Here is a 25,833-nt window from a genome sequence, read left to right as displayed (position 1 = left end):
TGTTTTAAATAAAAATGTTCCAACAAACAAATTTTTGAAATGACACTCATACGAAAACGTTTAAAGTTCTCGGGTATCTAGGTATGTAACTCGCGTACGCTCGTTGCATAATGACAGCCCTCAAACTTTGAGCTTGTGTTTTCGCACTCGTATTATTAATAACTATAAATTACTCAAAAAAGTGTACCAAAATAAAGTAGATTTCGAATAAATATGGTTAGATTTGAGTTAATTATGACAAAATTGTGTAAAATAAAAATAAAAAAGAGGTAATATTTATTCAAAACAGACGAAAAAAACGTATTTTTGTTAGTAATTTGATGATTTTTTAACATAATTTCAAAAAATAAAGTAGCTTCTTGATCAAAAACTAGCTCAATTTCCTCGAAAAACATCAAAGCCAATTTCTCTAAGTTTATGTAGTTTAACATGAGCCTCTTGATAAAAAACGAGCTCTAAACTGCTATTTTGAGGTCTAAAATAAACTATATAGCTCAAAAAAGAGCAAAATAATGTTAAATTTGTTATGATTTTGACGCTTATTTTAACAAAATTTCTCCAAATAAATAAGCTTTTCGATGGTTTTTGAGATTATTAAGACTATTTTGTCGAATTTTTACGAAACAATGATTTCTCTCGCCCAAAAAAAAAAGAAAATCAAAGGCAATTCCTATTACATTTGGTTATTTTTAGGCTCATTTTTGACGAAACTGTGCAAAATCACCAAGTTACCATGTAATTAAAAAGGAAGCAATAAATAAAATAAATGAAAAAATACGTCAATTTTCAGGTAATTTGACTATTTTTAACTTATTTTGAAAAAAAAACGAAAAAAAACGTCAATTTTCAGGTAATTTAACGATTTTTTACTTATTTTGAATAAAAAAAAACAAAAAGACGATTTTTATTTTATTTTGAAATAGTTCAATTTTGTAAAATTTTTACGATTTAATTCAATTTAAATTTTTGTTTTCAGGCCCATTTAAGACGGCCTCCGAGAACTGTCAAAATGATGTGTTCATAGTTATTTATACATAGACTACGGAGCAGTAACAAACAAAAAGCAAAATAATTAGAAATCAATTCCCCACAAAACCAGATTTTTTATTTAGTATTGACTTGGATGCCAAACGCAAGATACTGCACAGTTTGGAGAAAAAAATACACCATTCATGCACAACATCATTGTAAATATGCATGCAAAAATTAAACCCTATACTAGCAATAGCAAGGAAAAAATAACCTTTAGAAAAATTTCTCTGAAAACAAATTTTTTTTAATTACCGCTTTTAAAATGTATTTGCTAGATGGAAGCGCCACAATGATTTCCGGTTGAAAATTATTATCAATTTTAAATGTACAAAAGTAAAAAAAGTGTAAAAACACATATTTTTTTGATTTGACAATTCTCGAAGAGAACAAAATTTTGCCTAACTAAATAATCATCATTACAAAAATTAATAAAAAAAGACAAAATAAAGTCATTTACGATTATAAATTTAAAGATGTTGGGATTAATTTTGACAAAATTTTGCTTTTGCATTTTTACAAAAGAGAGAGCTAAAACGCTTGAAAAAAGTGAAAGCAACAATTTAGTAATTTGTAATTTTCAAGATTAGGTATTTTGAGAAAATTTGGTGAAAAAGTGCCGATACAGTTTGATGGTTGTTAATAACTGAAAAACGAGTTAAAAATAAAAACAATTTCAGTTTATTTTAAAATTTTATTTTAAGCTTATTTTGGAGAATTTTTGGGTTTATCACGACTCCAAACATAAGCTACAACAAATCTCAACGAACTTGGTATAGCGCTTATTCACACAAGATTAATTCCCACATAATTAGCAACAAAAAAACTATTTATAAAATTTATAAAAACATAATATTCATAACTATTTTTTTTTAAAAACATAATATTTCACGTTGTATAACAAAATTAAATTACTAGATCTATTATTCAATTCGGTTCCAAACCAGAGCCAAGACGTAATATGAAAACAACAAAAAATTACAAAAAAGCAATCTTGTCTTTTCAATTTTCTAGCCCGATATTAGCATAAAAACATAAAATTTGTTCCACCTCTCAACTTCGAATAGAATCAGAATTGAAAATTAAGCAAAAACATCAAAAATTAACTTCCAACTTTATCGCTAGTAATAGAGCTTCTGCAGCTTTCAGCCCAATTGGATAGAAACTGCTCATTGCAACTGGAAAGCTTCACGTCTAATCGTGTGTTAAACATTTCACATTTCTAAACTTCGTCGTCCCGAAATTTCGACTCAATGCAATATTAAACAACACTAAAACTACTTCCATGTTGTCTGTCTATCCAGTCAACAGTCTCATGTAAAAAACTTGAGAAATGTTGATATTAAATGTGAAAAATATGATGCAGCAGCTGGCTGGAAAAGTTAATTTAAATTTAAATTCAACAAGAAAATTCAGCCACTTTGCACTAAATTAAAAACTTCCACGCTCGCCTGCAAACTTTCCTCGATCGGTGCTGCTGTTAGACTCAAACTGATAAAGGTAGGTAAAGCATCGCTTTCCTCCCTTGGTCCGAAAGCTGCTCCTAATTACGTCAAGTGGTGTCGCAGGTAAGGCATAAACGTGTAAAATGAGGCGTTAAAAGGAAGTAGACGCACACGAGTACTACGTTACTATGGCAACATCGACCAGGTTGCCGCCGCCGCTGCCGCCACCGTCCGGGCTGCAGCCGCCGCCGCCGCCACCGCCAGCAGCAGCCCCCTTTTGCATAAGACACTTTCTTGCGCAAAGGGGCGGTTTCATGGTGCATTGTCCGCTTGATGAGGGGTGGCAAAAAATAAATTTTCCTCCCCGTACTACTTTTGCTTAATTAATGAACACGACGTGTTTTTTAATAAGTGCGGCCTGTGATAAGGTCATGCGAGTTTACGTGTGCCGAAGGGTGGACGAAAATCGTTAAAAATGTCGCGGAATACCTAATTAAGCCAAGATTTCTACTTCGTTTAATTAAAACATTTAATTATTTTTTATCGTTATGATCAAGTCACGACTTGGTCCAAAAATTGTATTATTTTGAACTGTTTTGTCTACGGAGGACTATAGATTAGGAGACGAACGAGGTACAAAATCGCACCTAAAAGATATAGTACGGCAGAGTCAAAATGAGGGCGCTTCGAGCGTCAAGTCGTTTAAATTAATATTAATATTAATATTAATAAGCTGAGAAAAAGTGATAACTAAAATTTCTACGAAAAACATCGGAAATAATTAAGTTAAGCTTCTGTTATTATTAATTAAATTGGAATTAGTTTTATCAAATTTTTAATTAGAGTAAACTTAAAAATCCAGAGAGTAGGTAAATATTAAAAAAAAAGTTTTCAAGTTCCATGTTAATTTACCTAAATTAAAACTAAAGCTACAACATTTCATAAAAATAAATTCAAGCAATTTTTAACAAAAAATTATATAAAGAGTTTTTAGTTATAGTTAATTTTTTTCTAGTTTATTGGCGATAAAGGACATTCAACAGTGATCTTTACTTTTTTTTACTCGTTTCTTCTATTTGTGACAACCACCTGCATAATGTCAGCCATATATTATTGTTTATCATCTAAATATACATAATTTATACTTATCTGAAAACTAAAAAACTACCTATATGTATGTAAATGTTGACCACAAAGATAATAAATTTGTCAAAACTAAAGTAAATTATCCCAGGAATAATTTTTCCCCACTTTCTACCTCCCGACGCTCTTAATGCTACAGTGTTCTGATAATTTCTCCAAAAGTCAGAAGATTGATTAAAATTTTAAAAGCTATTGAATCAGCCGTAGAGAAAAAAAAATAAAAAGTATACATTGTTCAGACCAATAAAAAACAAAATTCAATTTTCTACATTCCACATTAACATTAAAAATATAAAGTGGTCAAGTAGGAATGGTGACATTTGAAAACTTTGTGTATTTAATTTAATTTCTAAAATAAAGAAAACAGTAAAAATTTGTAAACAAGTTTTTTTAAATATTACTTTAAATATAAATGGTAAGTACTTTAACCTCTCGTAAAGGCTAGTCGTTAGCAACGTTAGAAGCTTTGCTGTAAGATAGCATGTGTTATTTTTAATATACAGAGTGGATAAAAAGTATGGATACAGTTACATATTATAAAAACTATTCATCAAAACTTACTACAATTTGGTGTAAGCCTAAGAGTATATAAATTCTATAGTTTTAAATGTTTATTACATTTCTATCTCCATTTATTCTTCGGATTCAAGGCTAACTTGATTTTTTAAACAGCAACAAGAGTTAAATTTAATAATCTTGAAAAGAATATTTTTTCGTATTTCTATGGCATACCTTACTTTAATCCAAACTTAAAAAAAATTCGAAAATTTTGAAAAATGTAAAATTGGAAATGTTGTCTTTATCTATCGTTAGCTCTTTGCTGTTTAACATTGACCAAAAAATTAATAAAAGTTAAAAATAATTATTAAATTAACACTTTTAGCTGAAAAAAACTTGTTTGAATTAAAAAATTTAAACATGAAATACTTGATTTTTATGCAACAAAAAATGTTCAAAATGATTTCACAAACTCTTGGCTTTCTGTCTCCATGATAAACCAACATGAAATTTTTTTTTCGCTCAGTTTTACTTAAATGTACAGTCACGTTAACAAAAAATGACACCCCCTACCAACCGAGCTGGATAGCAAAGGCTGATTAAAATAATGTATTAGATCATAAATTTCAACAAATCCTTCAGTTTGCAAACTGTCCAGGTAGCTTACACAATATTCAGCTAGTTTATCAACTAGCCAATCGTATCGAAAAAAGTTTGTGGCTGCGGTTTCAAGGGTGTCACTCTTTTTGATCGTGACTGTACCATTATTAAACTAGTTATTGCACCCAAATCTAATATACAATTGACAGATATCGCTAATAACAGTATTTTCAAAGCTAACTTAGTTTTTCTATTCCAGAAAATTTTTCAATTTTTATTTTTTTACCTTTCAATTAAATTAAAGGTGAGTATTATGTTACATCACCGAATTCAGAAAAAAATGCTCATTTAAAAATGATTAAATTTGCCATATAAAAAAATCAAGTTAGCCTTGTATTTTTAAAATAAATGACGATAAAAATTTTAAAAAGTTCTCAGATAATAATATTTAAACACATTTAACTGTTTTCCAATTTTCAAGGTTCTCTATTAAAACTGAAAATATTTAACTGTATCAAAATTTTTTAGCAACTGTAAATAGTTCCATATATGTTTGTTCTATTCTTCAGACGGTCTCGTTATGCCTTAAGTGCAGTTGTTTAACCACAATATAACCACCAAGCTTATCTTGACAAACTTTCTGAAAATAAGTGAGCTTTCGATTAAACATGAGCTAAATTTAAGTTCGCAATAATAAAAATTCCGTAAATTCGAGATTCATATTAAATCTATTTCGTCAAAATTTCTTGAATCTATTGATTATTTCGACCAAAAACGGGCTAAGTTAAAAAAAATTACAAAATCAACTGATTGAATCATTAAAAATAAGGATTTAATGGTTAGCTAAAAAAAACATAATCGAGATGTAACCGCAGTTGTATAACCGCAATATAACCACGCGTTGATAAAGATTGGATAACAAAACATAACCGCGATATAAAAGCAGTTATATAACCGTAGTATAACTACGCATTGATAACGGTTAGATAAGATAGTTATACTTGTATAAGAGTTAGCTTAAAAACCGTCACATTTAGGTTATAAAAGTGTGCTACTAGAATTGGACTTAATCAGTTGTCAAATCCTTGGTGAGAGTTTAACCGAAATAGTACTAACTAGATTTTTCTTTTAACTCGAATGTAAAATTTTAAAATTTTAAATTTGAAAACAAAAAAACTAAAGTTAAAAAAATACAAAATTTTGATACAATAAAAAAGTGTAACTCTAGAATAAATTTTACATTGATTACTGGTTTAAATTTTTTACCTAATTTTTTACGATGTAATTTTTGGATTATTGTGACCACACTTACTACTGAGAATTCAATGGTTGCCTTTTGTTAACCGTGTCGTATCCTAGCTTATACAGGGTGTTAGGAAATGGCTTTGCAGTATTTCGTATTTGAATTTGTCATGATCCGACAAGTTAAAAACTCTTACATCATTTTCCCAAAAAGTGCGTACTTTCTTCAGAAAAATTTATTATCCCACCTGTTGAGAGCCACTGTGTGGTTTATAGTAGTTTATTAGCAGTTAATTTTTTCGTTAAACAAAATAGAGATAGTAACGCATGGGCATTTTAAGAATTTTTCAAAATTGTAACTAACATGTTCATTTGTGTGAAAGAGTCGAAACCCGGTCCTGGCAAAAAAATGTTTTTTTTTCGTAAAATTCATAACAAAACACAAATTGAAATAGAAAAATTACATAGTGGACTAAGAAGTTAATTTACGTCTGCTGTTTGTCAATAATATTGAAACTTAGGCTAATTTTTATAATTCTAGTTCAGCGGTTCTCAAAATTTGGAACTTCAATTTCAGAACGATTTTTTGGGAAAACCATGCATTTTTATTTACATAAATTTGGCTTAATCGATTTGTCTTGTCATTCTCTATTTATCTTTAAATTTTTGCTAAACCATTCCCTAACACGATAGTTTTGTGTTTAACTCTTTTTTTACTGTTGTTGAAAAATCAGCAAACAAAACGCTTCAACACGTTGAAGCACGCCAATGCCATAATAATAGCTAGAAGCATTATTGATTCCCTCATGTAAACCTGTTGCTAACCGGAGAGCTTTTATTCCTTGTACGGACGCCACTGACAGTTTTATTGTCTCGCTTATTTCGATACCATCTCGAACACATTCCGACGTTTCCGAAAAATCAATTTTCGAGTGTAAACACGGCGTAGACGCGCACACACACATTAATCATGCGAAGCGAAAATCTGGAGGAGAAAATGTGAAACATTTTGGGAATTCAACGGAAAAAAAATTCCTCAAGGCTCGACGTAACCAGATTAAGCGGCAAAATATTAGTTTAGGTCTTGCTGAAATGTCAAAGTATATTTTTATAGGGTCAAAGGTCAAGCATAAAACGTATCACAAGCAATTCCGAGATATTTCAAATTTGAAAAACTCGATAATAAGGGCCCCATCTGGCGGTAGAGGGCCGTATTAATTTTTTGTCAGACCGCGTCTGCAATAATTATTAATTATCAATTCTTTTTGAAGTTAATAACTTTGAATAAATCTTCTTTGACAGTTTAATTAAGTAGAAGCTGCATTTTATTGAGTTTTCCGGTACGACCCTGACAATATTAAAGCGCTATCTGTGACGAGATTTCGGAAGTAAAAGAAGATTTCCACTCGACCGTTTGATGGAGGGTTATCGATTCGAGATGGGTGCTCCATTTCAAATAAACTGCACACATCTCGGAGATTAAAAGGTGGGTAAATATTGACGGATCACGTGGCCGGGTTTTCCCTCCCAAAAATTTATTGTTGTTTCACCTTAAAACATAAATTTAAATCTCGGCGGATATTCGCAATATTGAATGAAGGAAGCGCGTAAAAAACCCTCGTAAAAAAGCAGCTTAATTTGATTGTGCAAAAAACTTCGGAGTTTAAATTGTTTAAATTTAGCAGATACGTCCGTTTTCAGAAACATGTGGTAATTCATAGGCTTATTTTGAGGTTATTTTATAAAATAAGTGAGCTTTTCGATCAAATACCGTCTAAATTCCTCGAGAAAACCGACATCGTTCAATTTCGATACATAGTATGATTTTGAAATAAATGAGCTTTTTTGTAAAAAAGAAACTAAATTGTTCAAAAAAATCAATTCCAATTTCGTGTTTTGTCTCGCAGTTTTGTCTTGTCTTAAACCTTTCTAGGCAAAAATGAGGCAAATAAATATAAAAACTGTGAAAAATTTTTCAAAATAAGTTGATTTTTCAGACAAACTAAAGCAAAATTTTACAATTTCCAGATTTTTATTAAAACCTATTTTGTCAAAATTCCGAGAAAATATTAAAAATCTCAATCAATAACGAGGTAAAAAATGCAAAACAATTAGATTTTCGATTATTCTCGAAAATCAATACGATTTTTAGACTTATTTTGAGATTCGACAGTTTTGTGAAATAGAAGTAAGTTATGTTCTCGATCAATTTCGGTAAAATTTGTGATTTTTAAACTAAGCTCTTCGGTGAAAAACCTAATTATTTGTTTGAAAAAAATCAAAATATAGAAAAACAAGTTCAATTTAATTTTTCAACAATTTTTTGTAAAACAATATTAACTTATTATTACTAAATTTCTCAAAAAAAGACTAAACAAAGTCAATTTGAATTTAATTTTGATTGTTTTTAGATCTATTTTAACGAAAATCTGTGAACCACTAAATTAACTCAAAAATAATGATACATTTAATAATTTTTAGGCTTATTTTGACAAAAGTTTTCAAAATAAGTGAGTTTCCGGTAAAACATGAGCTAAATTAAAGCTGACAATAATAGAAATTCCGTAATTTCGAGATTTTTATTAGGCCAATTTTGTCAAAATTTTGTTATTCTACTATTATCTCGGACAAAAATTAACTAAAGTACTTAAAAAAAAGCAAAATAACGTCAATTTCAATAAAATTTGGCAATTTTTAAACTCATTTTGACAAAACTGTACAAAATCAATCAGAATATTCAGTCAAAAAAATTATGGGAAAATACGTCAATTTTCAGATAGTTTCATGAATTTTAAGCTTAATTTAAGATTCCATGGATTTGTGAAATAGAAATGTTATTTTCTCGATATATTTCGGTGAAATTTATGATTCTTAAAGTGAGCTTTTCTATAAAAAAAACCTGCTAATTATGTTGGAAAAAGATCAAAATAAAATCAAGTTCAAGTCAATTTTTGAACGAATTTTTGCGAAACAATAAATGCTTACACGTATTGCTAAATTACTGGAAAAATTAATAAAATAAGATTAACTACTATTAAGTTAGATTTTTATGATTATAGTTTTAAAAATGTCAGTTTTTATACAATTTTATTATCAAAAAAAAGACAAAATAAAGTTAATTTTATTTTTATTTCGTTTGTTTTGAGGTCTATTTTACCTAAATTCTGTAAACCAAAATAATCTTCGGAGTCACAGATAAGCAAAATGGTTAAAAAATAACGATACATTTCGTGATTTTTAAGTTAATTTTGACAAAGTGTCTCAAATAAGTGAGATTTCCGGTAAAATAAGAGCTAAATTATAGCTCGCAATAATAAACATTCCGCAATTTCGAAATTTTTACTTAGCCAATTTCGTAAAAATTTAGAGAATCTGTTGATTCTTTGAATCAAAAATTAACTAAATCACTCAAAAAAAAAACAAAATCAAATTTGGCAATTTTTAGACTCGTTTTGACGAAATTGTGCAAAATTAATCAGTTACTCAGTCAAAAAAAAATGTCAATTTTCAGGTAGTTTGACGATTTTTAGGTTTATTTTGAGATGTGATAGTATTGTGAGATAAAAATAAGTCATCTTTTCGATCAATTCCTGTAACATTTATGATTAAATTATTAAAGTGAGCTTTTCGATAAAAAATGGTAATTTTATTCAAACATAGGATCAAACTTTTTACAGAATTTTTGCTTATTACTAAGTTAGGCAAAAAATGTATAAAATAACTTCAACTGAATTAAAATCTCGATTTTTGTACAACTTTAATATTTTTAAATAAGTCTTAAGTAAGCTGTTTCTAATTACTCGAAAAAGGTTAAAATAAAATCAATTTTAATTAGATTTTGTTTGTTTTTAGGTTTATTTTAACGAAATTCTGTGAAACGAAAGAAACAAATTCATAGTCAAAGATGAGTTACACTCGAAAATACCATAACATTTCGTGATTTTGAAAGTTATTTTCACAAAATTTTTCAAAATGAATGATTCAATTTCAATGTAATTTTAGGATTTTTGAGCCTACATTGTCAAAATTTTGCAAAATTATTGATCATCTGGGTGAAAAAAAAAACTAAATTATTCAAAAAAAGCAAAACAAAGTCAATTTGGATTTTCGCTATTTTTTTTTAAACACTTTTAGACGCATTTTTTCAAAATCTGTTAAAACGAAAGCAACAGAAAGAAAAACGTCAATTACCAGCTATTTTTAAGGCTAATACTGTTTTTCTTAAAAAAAAACCAATTAAACAGTTTAATTTTGTGTCTTTATATCTATTTTCATGAAAATTACCTCAAAACATAGACAATTTTTCAAAATCTGTTAAAAAAAGCAAGAAAAAAACGTCAATTTCCAGATAAGTTTTAGACTTTATTTTGTCAGATAAGTGAGCATCTTAATGAAAAACCGGTTAAACATTTTAATTGTGTGCCTTTATGTCTATTTTGCCGAAATTTACCTCAAAACATGGACTTAAATCTCGACGGATCTTCGCAACATTGAATGAATAAGGAAAAACGTAAGAACCCTCGTAAAAATGTAGCTTGAAGCAAATTCAATTGTGCGAAAAATTCGGTCATATTTTGGAGCAGCCGAGGTCAGGCGATGTTACGTGACTTGAGCCACTTAATTTGTGGTAATTATGCCCGAATTAATTAAATGGTGTGTGAGAAAAAATGCGATTTTCTATCGAAACAAGCTTGTTTCGTAATTACAATCAATACGACCATTTTTCAAGCTTTGAATTGTGCACACTTCGAGGCCATAACTCATCGAAAAAAGTCAAATCCTACAATAAACAACAAAGTTTCGACACAGTCGCGATAAGTCTTAATTAATAAATCCACGTTTGGTTTATTTTTACGGTGATAAATATACAGAGTGTCTCAGCTAAGACTTTCAAGCTTAATATCTCAGTTGTTTATCAACGGATTGCTATGAAATTTAGAATGCACATATTTTAGGAGGTGGTCTTTCAATCCAAATGACCTTAAGTTAAAAAATGAAATTTTAAAACACATTTCTTTTATTTAAAATTAAGCCAAATTACCGTTGGATTATTAAACCCCGAAAAATAAATGGCCACACAAAAAATTAACCAAGTCGCTCGGCTGATCCAAAAAAAAAATAAATTTTGTTGTTAAAAACTTAATCCAAATTTTGATAGTAATTTGGGCAGTCACCTGAAACAATTGACGAAGCATTTCTATGCGGCATTTTGTGTACCACTGAAAAAACTGTCAAAAGAGTGCGCGCTATCAGAAAAGTAAAATTGTTTTAATTTGGTGAAATTACTTTAAAAACCAACAAATGCTGAAATTTCTGTGTTGTTGAAAAAGGAATCAATATTCGCCTATGGATTGTGTCGTTGGACTTTTTGCGAAATGTTTTTTTAAGCCAGCCTATCCGGGCAGTCTGTAAACTAACCTGTTTGTTGAAATTTATGAACGGTCTTTTTGATTGTGACTGTACACCATTATTCTACAAGTGGTCACTGTGGTATATTATTTGATAGTCATTTTTTTATCTTTTTCGATACAATAAGGTAGCCATTTGGTGATTTTTTTACTCTATTTGGTGATCTTTTAATTCTGTTGGTAAATTTTTTATTTAATCGGTGAAAATTTCTTTAAAAAAATCGTTTTTAATTTTTGAAATACGGAAAATTGCTCATTTCTCAAACTAGTAAACTTTATTTAATCTTCTGCTCAATATTCGCTCTCGTGGCTGAGAAATGTGCTAAAATGTTCAAAAAGAGAAAAAGAGTATATTTTTTCGAGATTTTAGAAAATAAGTAGGTCTTTGTGTGAAAAAAGGCAAATAACAGGAAGGTAACAAGAAAAAAACAAAGTTATTTTGACACAAATTAGCGATTTTTCAATTCAGTTTAGCAACATTTCCTCTAAAAAAATGGAAGATTGCTCACTTTTCGAACAATTTTTGTGAGTTTTTTTATTTAATTTTACGGAACTTTTGCTATATATTCGAGTTCCAGAAAGAGAAATGTGCTAAAATGTTTAAAAAAAGAAAACTAGTATAAGTTTTAAACTAATTTGCTGATCTTTCTGGTGCTCTTTAACAAAATCACGCCATAAAAATGTATTTATGACTATGAAAAAAATGCGACAATCTGAAATTTGTCCTCTTTAAAGGTATGGATGTACAGTCATCATCAAAAACAATGACACCCTTAGAACCGCACGCACAAATCTTTTCGAAGTGATACAGTTAATGTGTACGTTTGTCTAGTTTATAAACTAGCTTGATATTATGTAAACTACCAGGATAGTTTGTAAACTAATGTGTTTGTTAAAATTTAGGACTTAAAAGATTTTAGTCGGACTTTTGCTGTCCAGTCCGTTTGGTAAAGGTGTCATTCTTTTTGATCGTGACTGTACCTGCATACTCGTAAATACATTGATAATTTCTTTTGTAAGTAATTTATTTAAAAATTTATTGATTTCTAAAAATTGATCAAGTGTTACGCATAGGTTTTTGTAAACTGTTATTTTAATTATAAAATAAAAAACAAAATATTTAAAATATTAATTTATACAGGCTGTCTCAGCTAAGACTTTCGGGTTTAATATCTCAGTTATTTGTCAACCGATTGTTATTAAATTTAAAATGCACATATTTTAGGAGGTGGTTTTTCAATTAAGGGCAAAAAATGACCTCAAGTTAAAAAATGAAATTTTGAAACACATTTCTTTTTTTAAAAATTAAGCCAAATTACCGTTGGATCATTAAACCCCGAAAAATAAATGGCCACACAAAAAATTAACCAAATCGCTCGGCTGATTCAAGAAAAAAATTAATTTTGTTGTTAAAAACTTAATCCAAATTTTGATAGTAATTTGGACAGTCGCCTGAAACAATTGATGAAGCATTTCTATGCGGCATTTTGTGTACCACTGAAAAAACTGTCAAAAGTGTGCGCGCTGTCAGAAAAGTAAAATTGTTTTAATTTGGTGAAATTACTTTAAAAACCAACAACAGTGGCTGAAATTTCTGTGTTGTTGAAAAAGGAATCAATATTCGCCTATGGAAAGTGCTGGACTTTTTGTGAAATATTATTTATGAAATTTAAAGTTCAAAGAATCGTCAATAATTTGAAGACACAGGAAGCGTACCTGAACTAAATCAAGTGAGGACAAAACCCGTCACTGGAAACGAAGCAATAGTTGGGGCTGTAATTCAAGCTTTTGAAGAGAATCCAATCAGCAGTGTACGAAACATTTCCAAAGTCCTGAATGTTCAAGTGTCTAGAATTTTTCAGTTGTTGTTCAGTCTTTTAGTCCTTTTTGAAAAAATTAAAGCATCCAGTACCAAAAGTAAGTCAAAAATATTGTTTTTAACTTTGTATGGGTGAGAGATAATTGTGAAATGTCCCTTGCGTGACAGTTACGTTTCTGCGAGTAGGGGTGACCAAAATTCAATGGTAGTGCTCATTTGTCTCATAGAGATCTATGCTTTTGCATCTGTACCCACGTTTAACAGTTTGTTTCTCATTTTTCTCGCGAAACAGACGTCTTCCACGAACGAGTTTTTTCTGACAGTACGATAATTTAAAAAAAACCCGTAAAAATTACGTTTTTAGACTTGACTTGTTGCCTCAATTGGATTTTAATCTTTATCTTCTAAAATATCTGCATTTAGAATTTCATAAAAATCCGTTGATAAATATCTGAGATATCAGGCCCGAAAGTCTTAGCTGGGACACCCTGTATTGTCGCGTTTAAAAGTCAAGCAAGCCGACGCGACGTTGATATTTGCAAGTTTCATAAAGTCAATGTTTGAAGAGCTTTGAGGAAATTGCAAAATGAACTTAAAGTATACAGTTTTAAAAAACATAGGTCGGTACGGACGTAAACTTAAAAGCTTCCATAATGAGGCAAGTTTGACGAAAATTGATTCAAAACTTTCATTCGAAAAATCGAAAAAACACACCGTTGGCGATCCCGATCACATTTTGCAAAAATCATATTTAATCGCGCTCGAATCCGGGCGTCAAATCAAATTTCCGGCGAAAATCGCAACACATATTTCCTCGCCGTTTTCAATTTATTTTAATTCGCAATCTACACAAGACTTTGTTATTTTTCGACCTTCATCCTGTTGATCCAATTTACGAGCGATTAGTCATCCCTTATATGTAAAATAAAAACCCCCGAAACCGATAAAGTCGCTCGTTTGCAGATGCAATAAAATGCGACTGATTATTAGGCGAAGAATTTCCATTTTCGGATTAAACTGCACTAAAAATAAACCCAAATACGGGGTCAAATCGATAGCCACGTCCTGGCGGTTTTTCCGCCCAAAATTTTCAGAGGACAGCAGACAAGCCCAAAGTTCAGCCCTTCCCCCGAATCGATATTTAGAAGGGTTGCAATGAATTATTGCCCACCGATACCTGACCTTCTACGGTATTAGGACACCAATGTGTGAAATCGCCACACAAAGAGATGATCCGAGAGCAACAAATCACACTGCAACAGTGCTTATCAAAATAATTGAGATCTCGGGTTCCAGTCTACTGTTTCAGGTCTCCATACCTTTAATTTCGAGATAGTTGCTAGACAAAAACTATCATTAGCCGGTGGCTTTCATCCCTTTTGTTAAATAAATGTAAAAAATGTCGCACAAAGGGCTGAAGCCGCCGTAAACACAAACAAAGCTCTTGATATGATGCCTTCTGTCGAGAAAAAATATTATTACACGGCAAGAGAATGCAGAAACTTTTAGGAGCATTCCCCAAGTTTTTATTTGTTTCACAAGGCCTTAACATGGTTCAATACGGGATACTATGTTTTCAACTTTGTTTCAAAAGTTGGGAACGTCTTATCTAGTGGAATACCCAGAGGGATTATAATTGAGTCGCTATTTTCCAATTTTTACAACGAAAGCGATTAAAGGAAGAATATTTGCTGGTTCGCCCAACTTAGAAACAATTTACAGTAAAATCTCCCATAAGCGGACACTGTAATATGATTTTTGTCCGGCTAATGAAAATGTCCTCTTAAAAGATTAAGGAAAGAATATTTGCTGTTTCGCCCAACCAAAAAACAATTTACAGTAAAATCTCCTATAAGCGGACACTGTGATTTGATTTGTGTCCTCTTAAGAGAAAGACTTTTTAGAGTAGTAACATGACACTATTGTGTACAATAACAAAACTTAGCACTTATTTCTTGGAAAAAACTTCGTTCAAAATCAGATCTAATAATCTGAATCAGTTTTATACTAAAAGAAAACATGTATCCGCTTATGTGATTTCCGGAATTTTCTGACGATTGTCATAATAATAAAACATGTGCGTATGACATGTTGTCCGCTTAAAAGAAAGATTTTATTTCCAAGGATCCGAATAGTAAGCGGACTTTCCAATAAACGGACGCAAGCAGTGTCGCAAGCAGAAAGTCCGCTTACTAGAGAAATAATACTATATGTAATACATTAGCTCAAAAAATGGCTAACAAAAATGTCTGTTTATGAGAGAGGTCCGCTTATAAGAGGTGTCCTTTAAGAGAGATTCGACTGTAATTGCATGCAACAAGAATATTAATTATTCGTTTACTAAAAAATCCCTCAATAAATGTTTCAAAATGTTGTGAATCACCTAAAGTAAATAAAAATTAAGTAATTCTAGTTAGGTCATGACAGGTTTAAGTCCCATTTAATATCTGTTACAAAGTACAATGGAATTGACATAGAAAAAAATGCAAAATAGATAACAGGTCAGATCTACGTTTCATTTATTTGTTTCAACATACTGTAAAAATACATAAAAAAATGTAAGTCATGTTTCATTGTGGTTCTGTTTAAAATAAAAGCAAAAAAGGTTAATAAAAATGCCGCATTTTCCACATGCAAAAACTAAAATAATGCTTCAAAATGTTGAAATATTAAGTCAGTCAGGTCAGTTCAATTCTACAGAGTGATTAAAATCATAAAATAATGTTATTTTTCAACTTTTTGGAGTTATTTCTTTGAGACTGAGTGTTACCAACATAAAATGACCGGCGGAATCCAAATTTGTAAAAATCAAATAGCTACAACTAACAGTTCGGAAAATAGCGTCAAAAATTTAGTCTCGTCACAGTATGTCTAAACCAAACTTTCCCCATTATTATTCAATTTTTTGGAATTATTTCCTTAAGATTAAGTGTTTCTAACGTAAAATGACCGGCGGATTCCAGATTTGCCAGAATAAAATCGGTGCTATTAACCGTTCAGAAAATATCGTCAAAAATTTAGTCTAGTCACAATTTGTCTAAACCAAACTTTCTTCATTATTTTTCAACTTTTTAAAGTTATTTCTTTAAGATTAAGTGTTTCTAACGTAAAATTACCGGCGAAATCAAAATTTGCAAAAATTAAGTCGCTACGACTAACCGTTCGAAAAATATCGTCAAAAATTTAGTTTTGTCACAATTTGTCTAAACCAAACTTTCTTCATTATTTTTCAACTTTTCGGAGTTACTTCTTTAGAATTGACTGTCTCTGACGTAGAATAACCGGCGAAAACAAAATTTGCAAGAATCAAATCGCTACTACTATCTGTTCGGAAAATATCGGCAAAAATTGAGTCTGGTCACAATTTGTCTACACCAAACTTTCTTCATTACTTTTTATTTTTCGGAGTTATTTTCTCAGGATTAAATATTTCTAACGTAAAATGACCGGCGGAATCAAAATTTGCAAGAATGAAATTACTACTACTAACCGTTCGGAAAATATCGTCAAAAATTTAGTCTCGTCACAACTTGTCTAAACCAAACTTTCTTCATTATTTTTCAACTTTTTAAAGTTATTTCTTTAAGATTAAGTGTTTCTAAGGTAAAATTACCGGCGGAATCAAAATTTGCAAAAATCAAGTCGCTACGACTAACCGTTCGAAAAATATCGTCAAAAGTTTAGTTTCGTCACAATTTGTCTAAACCAAACTTTCTTCATTATTTTTTAACCTTGCGGAGTTATTTCCTTAGGATTGAGTGTTTCTAAGGTAAAATGACCGGCGGAATCCAAATTTGTAAGAGTCAAGTCGCAACTACTAACCGTTCGGAAAATATCGTCAAAAATTTAGATTCGTCACAATTTGTCTAAACTAAACTATCTTCATTGTTTTTAATTTTATCGGAGTTATTTCTTTAAAACTGGGTGTTTCTAACGTAAAATAATCAGCGAAATCCATATTTGCAAAAATCAAATCGCTACGACTAACCGTTCGGAAAATATCGTCAAAAATTTAGTCTCGTCACAATTTGTCTAAACCAAACTTTCTTCATTATTTTTGATTTTTTCGAAGTTATTTTTTTAAAATTGGGTGTGTCTAACGTAAAATATTCAGCGGAATTCAGATTTGCAAAAATCAAATCACTAGTGCTAACCGTTCGAAAAATATCGTCAAAAATTTAGTCTCGTCACAACTTGTTTAAACCAAACTTTCTTCATTATTTTTGATTTTTTCTGAGTTATTTCCTCAGTATTAAATATTTCTAACGTAAAATGACCAGCGGAATCAAAATCTGCAAGAATCAAATCGCTACGACTAACCGTTCGGAAATTATCGGAGCTATGATTTTTTCAATAAACCCCTGCATGCAAAAATTTCTACATCTCATTTAATTTTTGTTTTAATGTGCTGTGAAAATAATAGAAAAATTCGAGTCATGTTTCAGTCAGGTACAGTTTAAAGTAAAAGCAAAAAAGTTTAGTAAAAACTTAAAATAATGTTTCAAAATGTTGTCATAATTAAAAAAAAATAAGTTAGATCAGGTCAGTTCTGCAGGGTGATTTCGGGTGTAAGATTAGAAATTCAACTAAATTGTTTTTAAATTGTTGACAGTTATATGTCATTTTTTTATCGAATTTTGTTCACTAGTTAACCGAAACAGTTTTCTACTATTATTTTCTATCACAATGCAAAAAAATTTCAACAAAAAAATTGACTTATTTGAAAAATAACATGATAAGTACAAACAACTAGAGTTACAATTAAAAATTTCAAATTTAGGGCTAATTTCTCCAGTTCCGAAAGTTCAACCATAGTAAAAAAATTCAAAGCTAGTATATCCACACTGAAAATTAATTTTTTGTAATCCCGAAACGAATCACTCTGTATATAGCATAAAGAATGAGTCTACCAAAAGTATCTTTCGTGATATCTCATTCTCTCGATTTTTATTAAAATTTTTGCCACTATTAAAAGTACGTTTATTTAATGAATTATCTTTTGAAGAAAGCAACATTTTTACACATTTATACACAGCAACAATTACAATTTTTTGCAGCTACTTAGTAATAAATAATTAATTCAGTAATCATTGAATTTTAATTAGAAGTAATTGTAGAAAAAACGTTAAATTCTATCTAATCACTAGTTTTTAAGATATACAGGGTGAGTCAATAGTGGGCCATTTCTGAATTTTTTTTAATATGCAACCAATAATAACGATTACAGCTGACTAGATTGGTAATCGATAAAAAATTTAAAAATTAATCCACAATTACATGGTTCTGGGTATTGTCAAGTGTGTCTCGAAAGTTTTGCTAAAATTTCATTATGGACTATTTTTATTAAAAAAATAAAAACCGATGTTGATTCAATTAGTGTTTTTAAAAATTAAACGAAGTATCCAAGTGGTAAGTGCAATTAGTATATTTGGTTGCATCTTAGAACATGTCAGAAATAACCCACTATTGACTCACCCTGTACGTTGAAATATACTTTTAGTAGGTTCTCCTTGTATAGCTTCCGTGAACTTTGGCTTTAAAGAGTTGCGAAGAATCAAATTAAAAATCAGATTAAATATTATATTATGTAAGGTCAAGACATATCTAAAGGCTGTTACACAATGCATTGAAATGAGAAGAGGTCAAGTCTGCTACAAATAACCACTCGTAAATATTTAAGTTACGCTGGGTCAGGTCACGTTTAAATGTAAGTCAGTGGTATCGAAACATTTCTAAAAGGCAAAAATCGATTTTTTGTAGGGCTTGGTAATTACCTTAGTATCTGTTCGCAGTTTTGCACGACACCGGTCATGAAATAATACATTTTGTATCGCAGGCGTACCAACCGCACTGGCGCGCAAAGCTGCACATTCCCCGAAAATCCCGGATGAACAACTGATGCGGTGGCGAGCGTTGCGACGCACGTCTTCACGGGATGGAGAGGACGCCGCGACGCCGCCGTCTCACACGAGGAATTTTTACTATAGGATGGAACACACGTCCTAGTGAAAATGGGCCAAGACGCAATTAAGACCTCGTTTACGACCCTCTAAAGAGGGGAAGATGAATTTTTTGCCGAATCGGGGGCTGGGTGGGGGCAAGGAGGGGGAAATGATGATGATATGTATGATAGTTGAAAAGACTTGGTGGTATTTATTGATTGGGGTTGAGATGCAATTAGTGGGGCGAGAGATCGATAAACTTAAAATAGGTTAGTGCACCCGGTTTTTTAAGGGAGGGGGTAATTAGGAGAGGAGGAAGCAACAGGTCGGCCGGGGTGGCCCATAAATGGACCAAGCAGAAATTTTCACCCGGATTGACCCAGAATTTGAAAATTAATAAAAATTTGCCTTGTAAACAACTTGACTTATTTACTACGTTCGCCTGCTAAAAGGCGAGGCAATAACAAGTTGTCAGGTGCATTTACGAGACGCCTATTGTCGAACTTTTCCGATAAAAAATTCTTGCTCAGCGCGGATCAAAACATGTCGCGATTTACTAACCCCCGGTTCCGGAACGACTTACTGAGAGTAGTAGAGGAGAACTAAATGGGGTTTTTATCGAACTGACCAAAATTTTCAAAATAATTTTATTAGTGTAAAGTTTTTTTCAAAATAAACGATCCGGTTTATTTTTGCCGTATTTTGCGACAAAGACTTTTTTTGTTGTAAATTTAAAATAGGAGAGGATAATCATTTAAATTGAAGTAATTTATTAGATTCTCAAATTTAGATACAGTGCCTTGTAAGCGATAGAATAAAGTATGCTAACAACAGACATACTACAACTGTTGAATAGTTTTTAAAATTGTTATCAAGTTTTCTGTAGTTTATCGATAAGTAAATTGATTAGTAATATTACTTTTATATCTTTGTCAATTTTGCTGTCCCGTCCGTTATTGCAAACATACTGGGTTGTCAATGAGAAAGTTTCCATTTTTTTGAAACTAATACCATTACTAGTCTTCATAATTGTAAAATTAATGGTACTTTTCATTTTTTTATATTCGCAAAAATAAAAAAGTTATGAGACCTCAAAGTTCGAAATTTGACAGATCGCGCGCTGGGTGTGACGTCACGTGGCACAACTGACTCAGCTGCCTACTGCCGCGTGTGGAAAATTCGATTCTTTGAGAGGCTGTATCTGGTTAAAATTAACATGTTTCCAAAATTACTTCGTTGTTCCTCAATTTTTTCCATTTAGCTATTGCACTCTTATATCTTCATGAATATTTACTGAACTATTAGCCCTAAATAAAATAAATAAAATTTAGAAATCTCACGTTATAAAACCGTTTGATATAAAAAATGAGAACATACAACTTTAAAAAACAAGAAAATCGTAATTTCATGTCTTTGAAAACTCTAGGTTTGTAATTATAAACCACATCTACTTATTCATCGAACGTATCTTCAAAAGCATTGACAAATAAAGAAATTGTATTTCTGTTTATGCAAGAGTCGATATCTTTAGTAAGAAGTCGTTTGAAGAACACCTATTTTTGACATATTTTTTGTACAAAACATTTTGCAAGCATCGATTGTTCTAGAAATCATAAAAATTTCCATTAGTTAATATTTTAAATTTTTTAAATAAGATAATATTTTATTAATATGAATGTTTCTCATTAATTAATATTTATTATTTATAAGAAATTGTAGAAAAAATATGAAAAATTCGAAGGCATACAGAAAGAAATAAAGCAAGAAAAAATCGCAAATGCTGATTTTTGTGTAATTATTAAAATGGATTATTATTAGTTATTAGTGATTTATTACTGTATCTACTTAAACAAATTATTTCAATCAGTACAAATAACCTGACAATTAATTCCATGACAGCGATCTCACATTACACTATTTACAATTTTTGTAATATTAATATCAGTATTTATAATTTCAAAGTGTACCAATAAAAAATAACGTAAAGTATTTGTGGATAACTGGTCTTTAAAACACTTGCTCTATTTCGAGCACTCCGGCCACGCCGTCGTGCTCGAAAAATCGCGTGTGTTTTAAAGACCTCAAAATCCACTTATACTGTAATATTTTATATATTATTATTTATCAAAGGAGAATATTTTTGCTATTGCTTACAACTTATAATTTTAACATTTATAAAAGCTTTGGAACTGTTACGTTTCATGACCATTCCTAAAGCATTTATAAACTTTAGAATCCTAAAATATAACCAAAAAACTATTCTCCTTTGATAAAAAAATATTTTTTCTTTTTTAGGGTATTTTTACGTAAAAGCTTTAAAAACACTTTTTATATTTTTTATTTTTGTAACACCATTATTGTGCTGATTTGTGTGCTTGTTATCATGTCTGTGTCTGTCACCTAAGATAAATAAATTTAAAAAAATGCTACATTTCTTTGTAATAAACCATAACCTAACCTAAAAGTTTAACACTTTTTAGGAAGTAATTAATTAAATAGAATTGCATTGTCACGCAGATTACGTAAGTATGCAAAATTTCAATTCATTCGGAGACCACGAACCCTCTAAAGTTTGACTCGGAAAATGTGAAACAGACAGACACAAAACAAAGCAAGTTAAATGAATGTTTCTCATTAATTAATATTTATTATTTATAAGAAATTGTAGAAAAAATATGAAAAATTCGAAGGCATACAGAAAGGAATAAAGCAAGAAAAAATCGCAAATGCTGATTTTTGTGTAATTATTAAAATGGATTATTATTAGTTATTAGTGATTTATTACTGTATCTACTTAAACAAATTACTTCAATCATCACAAATAACCTTTTCTTTCAATATTTATTTCTTTTAAGTCAATAAAATTATATAGAGATCTCAATACAATCCCGAAAGGAACAATAGTGTCTAAATTGCAGCTACTCTGTGAACAGTTTATGCCGCGTGACGTCATCAGGCTGTCAAACCGGCAGACAAAAAAGCTTATATTTTTGTTATTTTTAAAGCTATCGAATTATTTTTTTTGCATTCAATTTTTTGATTTGAGTGCTATTATGTTGAAAATAAATAATAACATTTTGAAAAATTGTAAACTTCATCATAGTGGGTTGTTTTTGAATTTCTATAAATATGCAACCAAAATACTGGTTCCAGCTGACCAGATCAGTAATCGTCAAAAAAACTAAATTTAATCAATTAACATTGTTCTGGGTAGTGTCAAGTGTGTCTTGACAGTTTTGCTAAAATTATAATATGGATAATATAATATAATAAAAAAACAAGTGTTAATTGAATCAATGTTTTTAAAAATCAAACGAAGTATCAAATGGTAAGTGCAATTAGAGATTTTTTGTTGCATCTTAGAACATGTCAGAAATAACCCACTATTGACTCACCCTGTATACAAATGTTGCTCTTATTTCTTACATCGTTAAACAACACCAATAATTTGTAGTTTCCTCTGTATAATTTTATATTGTTAACGTCTTAAATAATTAAAACATGTCAGAATAATTTTTTAGTTATTTTTACACACAATTTTTTCCCCGCCCTTTATATTTCAAAAAAAAAAGTAAATTAATCAGAAGTTGTTTTAAACATTGCCTTGTTCTTGGGTTTCGTAGTTTCAAAAGTTTCAACAAGTTTTATCTTTTACTTCAAAAATAATTATTGGAATTAGTGCCTTTTAAAATACCACAAATTAACAATGACTTAACGACCACTAGTAAAAAATTTATGTAAAAATGCAATAAACAGTTTATTGCAATTTGTAATAAATATTATATATTTATTTCATAATTCATGATAAATGGTGATTAAAAAATGTCAAACACAAACGTTTTCATTGTGAAAACCGTCCAAAAGTAGTAATAAAAGTCCTAGAATAAACACCTGATATTTTCAAAGGTTGGTAGCGAGGTCAATGGCCGGTGAATGTCGAGCCATTCAAGAGTTCAAAACAATAAACGTTGAAATGGAATAAAATAACAAAATCGCTTTTGAATGGTTTGTTAGCTGTGATAGCAAATTAATAATGTTTTGTTTGTTCGAATTTTATTTTTTTATTTAATTAATACCTATTTATTTTTACGTAGCTTTTGCACAAAACAGGAAAACAGTAAAATGTAATAAATTAATAAATTGATAAATATGAGCAATTTAACAGCAAACTGTGTTTTCTGTGTGATTATTAGTTTTTGTTATTTAATAAACTAATGTGTTAATAAAAATACTATTTAAAGCACAAACGAACGATAACGAGTGAGTGCTTTTAATAGTAAGATTATTATTACAATTACATTAATATAAACTGTAAACAAAAAATATTTTAGCAGTCTTGTAATTAAAATATGTAAAAAAATCACCAGGAAAATTGTGAGAACTTAAAAAAAACTAGTAAAACAAAAATCTAGTGAGATGTGTATTCGATAAGGAAGGTAGTAAAGTCAAGCCGCTCAAAACAAACGTTTGAATCGAAAAGAAAACAAAAACCGCTTTCGATTGCCTCCGATTGCTTTACTTCAAACCAATCGTCAGAAGTCTCTTAAATCAAGCTTCAAACGTTCCCAAATAAAACTGAAAAATGCAGTTTATAATAAAGTTAGGTAAATACAAAATAACCAATTTTTTGTCTCCTAAGACAGTTTAACACAAATATTTTAAACCTAGTATTTAAGATATACCTAAAAATGTAGTAAAACAATCATCTAATATTATATTTTTCAAAGTTGGTAATAGTGAGGTAAATGAACAGTAAATGTCAAGCGCGTCTAAATAATAAACGATTGAATTAAAAAAAACTACAAAATCGCTTTTGACTGGTTTATTAGCTGTGATAGTAAGGCCAATCAATGAAATCACGTTTTCGCTTGTTTTACTTCCGGTCGTTGGACGGAAGTTCCCAAAATTATATCTTATATCAAGCATCAAAGCTCTCCAATAAAAAAAATTAAACTAACAACAGTTCATAAAAGTTACCAAAAATCACTTTTAGTTAAAAAAATATACAAAAAAATGTAATAATAAAAAAATAATGTTTTTTAAAGTGTCCATGTCAACATCAATAACTCAGAAACTGTGAAGATAATTAGCAACTTTTTAATAATTTTTTATTATAATGACAATTAATTCCATGACAGCGATCTCACAGTACACTATTTACAATTTTTGTAAATTAATATCAGTATTTATAATTTCAAAGTGTACCAATAAAAAATAACGTAAAGTATTTGTGGATAATTGGTCTCTAAAACACTTGCTCTATTTCGAGCACTCCGGCTACGCCGTCGTGCTCGAAAAATCGCGTGTGTTTTAAAGACCTCAAAATCCACTTATACTGTAATATTTTATGTATTATTTTTTATCAAAGGAGAATATTTTTGCTATTCGGAAATAAAATTAACTAGACGCCCTCTGGTGATGACTTTTGAACTATGTCGAAAACAGTAAAGAAATTTTCGTAATTCCACATTTAACTGACATTTAATGAATTGTTCAACAATTTTGCGTGTATAGTGTTAATTACTTACAATAGAAAGAATCCCTTTAAAAGTACGTGGTGGTAAATATTAGAGTTGACTTTGGTTCTGTAGTTTTTCGTGGTATAAAGTGTTTATTGTTGGAACTTGAATGTGGATAAAAAGTGAAAAATATTTAAATTTTGATTACGAAGTGTTAGCAAACAGTTGTCTAATTAAAGATTATAAGTAATGGATCACAGCGAACACAAAGTTTGGCTCAAGAAACCAATAAATTAGTGAAGTGTGTGAATTTTAGGTTAAAATTTTCCACTGAAAAAATCATGAAATGCTGCGGTAAATCTACAAAATTACAATAAAGATTAACAACTGCTGATACATTTAAACGTAAATTATGCCAAAAGGTAGGCTTTTCAATGTCTTTGTAATAATTTTCCAATAAAGAAAGTGAACCAAACAGTCATTCGTTATTCGTGTTTTCCTCGTCATCTCTCATTTGTCAACATAAGTTTCTTGCATCAAATATACAATAGTTATTCCGCATAGGCAATGCAATAATTGTGAAGCCTCAAAATTCGTACAACGCTCGAAATATCCGAATAAACATTTTCCCGCCATTTATGGTTACTGTTTTCGACCTAGCTCAGTGGCGCCCCCAACGGTAATTTTATTTCCGAATTGCTTACAACTTATAATTCTAACATTTATAAAAGCTTTGGAACTGTTACGTTTCATGACCATTCCTAAAGCTTTTATAAACTTTAGAATCCTAAAATATAAGCAAAAAATTATTCTCTTTTAATAAAAAAAACATTTTTTTCTTTTTTAGTGTATTTTTACGTAAAAGCTTTAAAAAACATTTTTTATATTTTTTATTTTTTGTAACACCATTATTGTGCTGATTTGTGTGCTTGTTAGCATGTCTGTGTCTGTCACCTAAGATAAATAAATTAAAAAAAATGCTACATTTCTTTGTAATAAACCATAACCTAACCTAAAAGTTTAACACCTTTTAGGAAGTAATTAACTAAATAGAATTGCATTGTCACGCAAATTACGTAAGTATGCAAAATTTCAATTCATTCGAAAACCACGAACCCTCTAAAATTTGACTCGGAAAATATGAAACAGACAGACACACAACAAAGCAAGTTAAATAAAACCATTTGCAAGACCTAAGTATTGCAATTTGAAGGAGACACAAAGTGAAATAAATTCCTAAACTAAAGC

General features: G+C 30.0%; 1 protein-coding gene across 8 annotated transcripts in view; it reads right to left on the bottom strand.

The window, feature by feature from the left end:
- The window catches only part of Syt7 (Synaptotagmin 7), a 278,766-nt gene that overhangs the window by 79,456 nt on the left and 173,477 nt on the right, over window positions 1-25,833 (bottom strand). The window contains exon 1 of one of the 8 annotated variants that reach the window (XM_064358273.1): window positions 18,959-19,086. The exons of the other annotated variants lie outside the window; for them this stretch is intronic. Coding sequence (XP_064214343.1) covers window positions 18,959-19,008 — 50 coding nt within the window. The 5' untranslated portion in view covers window positions 19,009-19,086. Of the gene's footprint in view, window positions 1-18,958; window positions 19,087-25,833 lie in introns of those variants that run through there. 8 annotated transcript variants of the gene reach the window in all.

The sequence above is a fragment of the Tribolium castaneum genome, chromosome 8 (genome assembly GCF_031307605.1).
Source record: "Tribolium castaneum strain GA2 chromosome 8, icTriCast1.1, whole genome shotgun sequence".
NCBI lineage: Eukaryota > Metazoa > Arthropoda > Insecta > Coleoptera > Tenebrionidae > Tribolium > Tribolium castaneum.
The sequence above is the reverse complement of the archived record's forward strand: the minus strand, read 5'-3'. Positions and strand labels throughout refer to the sequence as shown.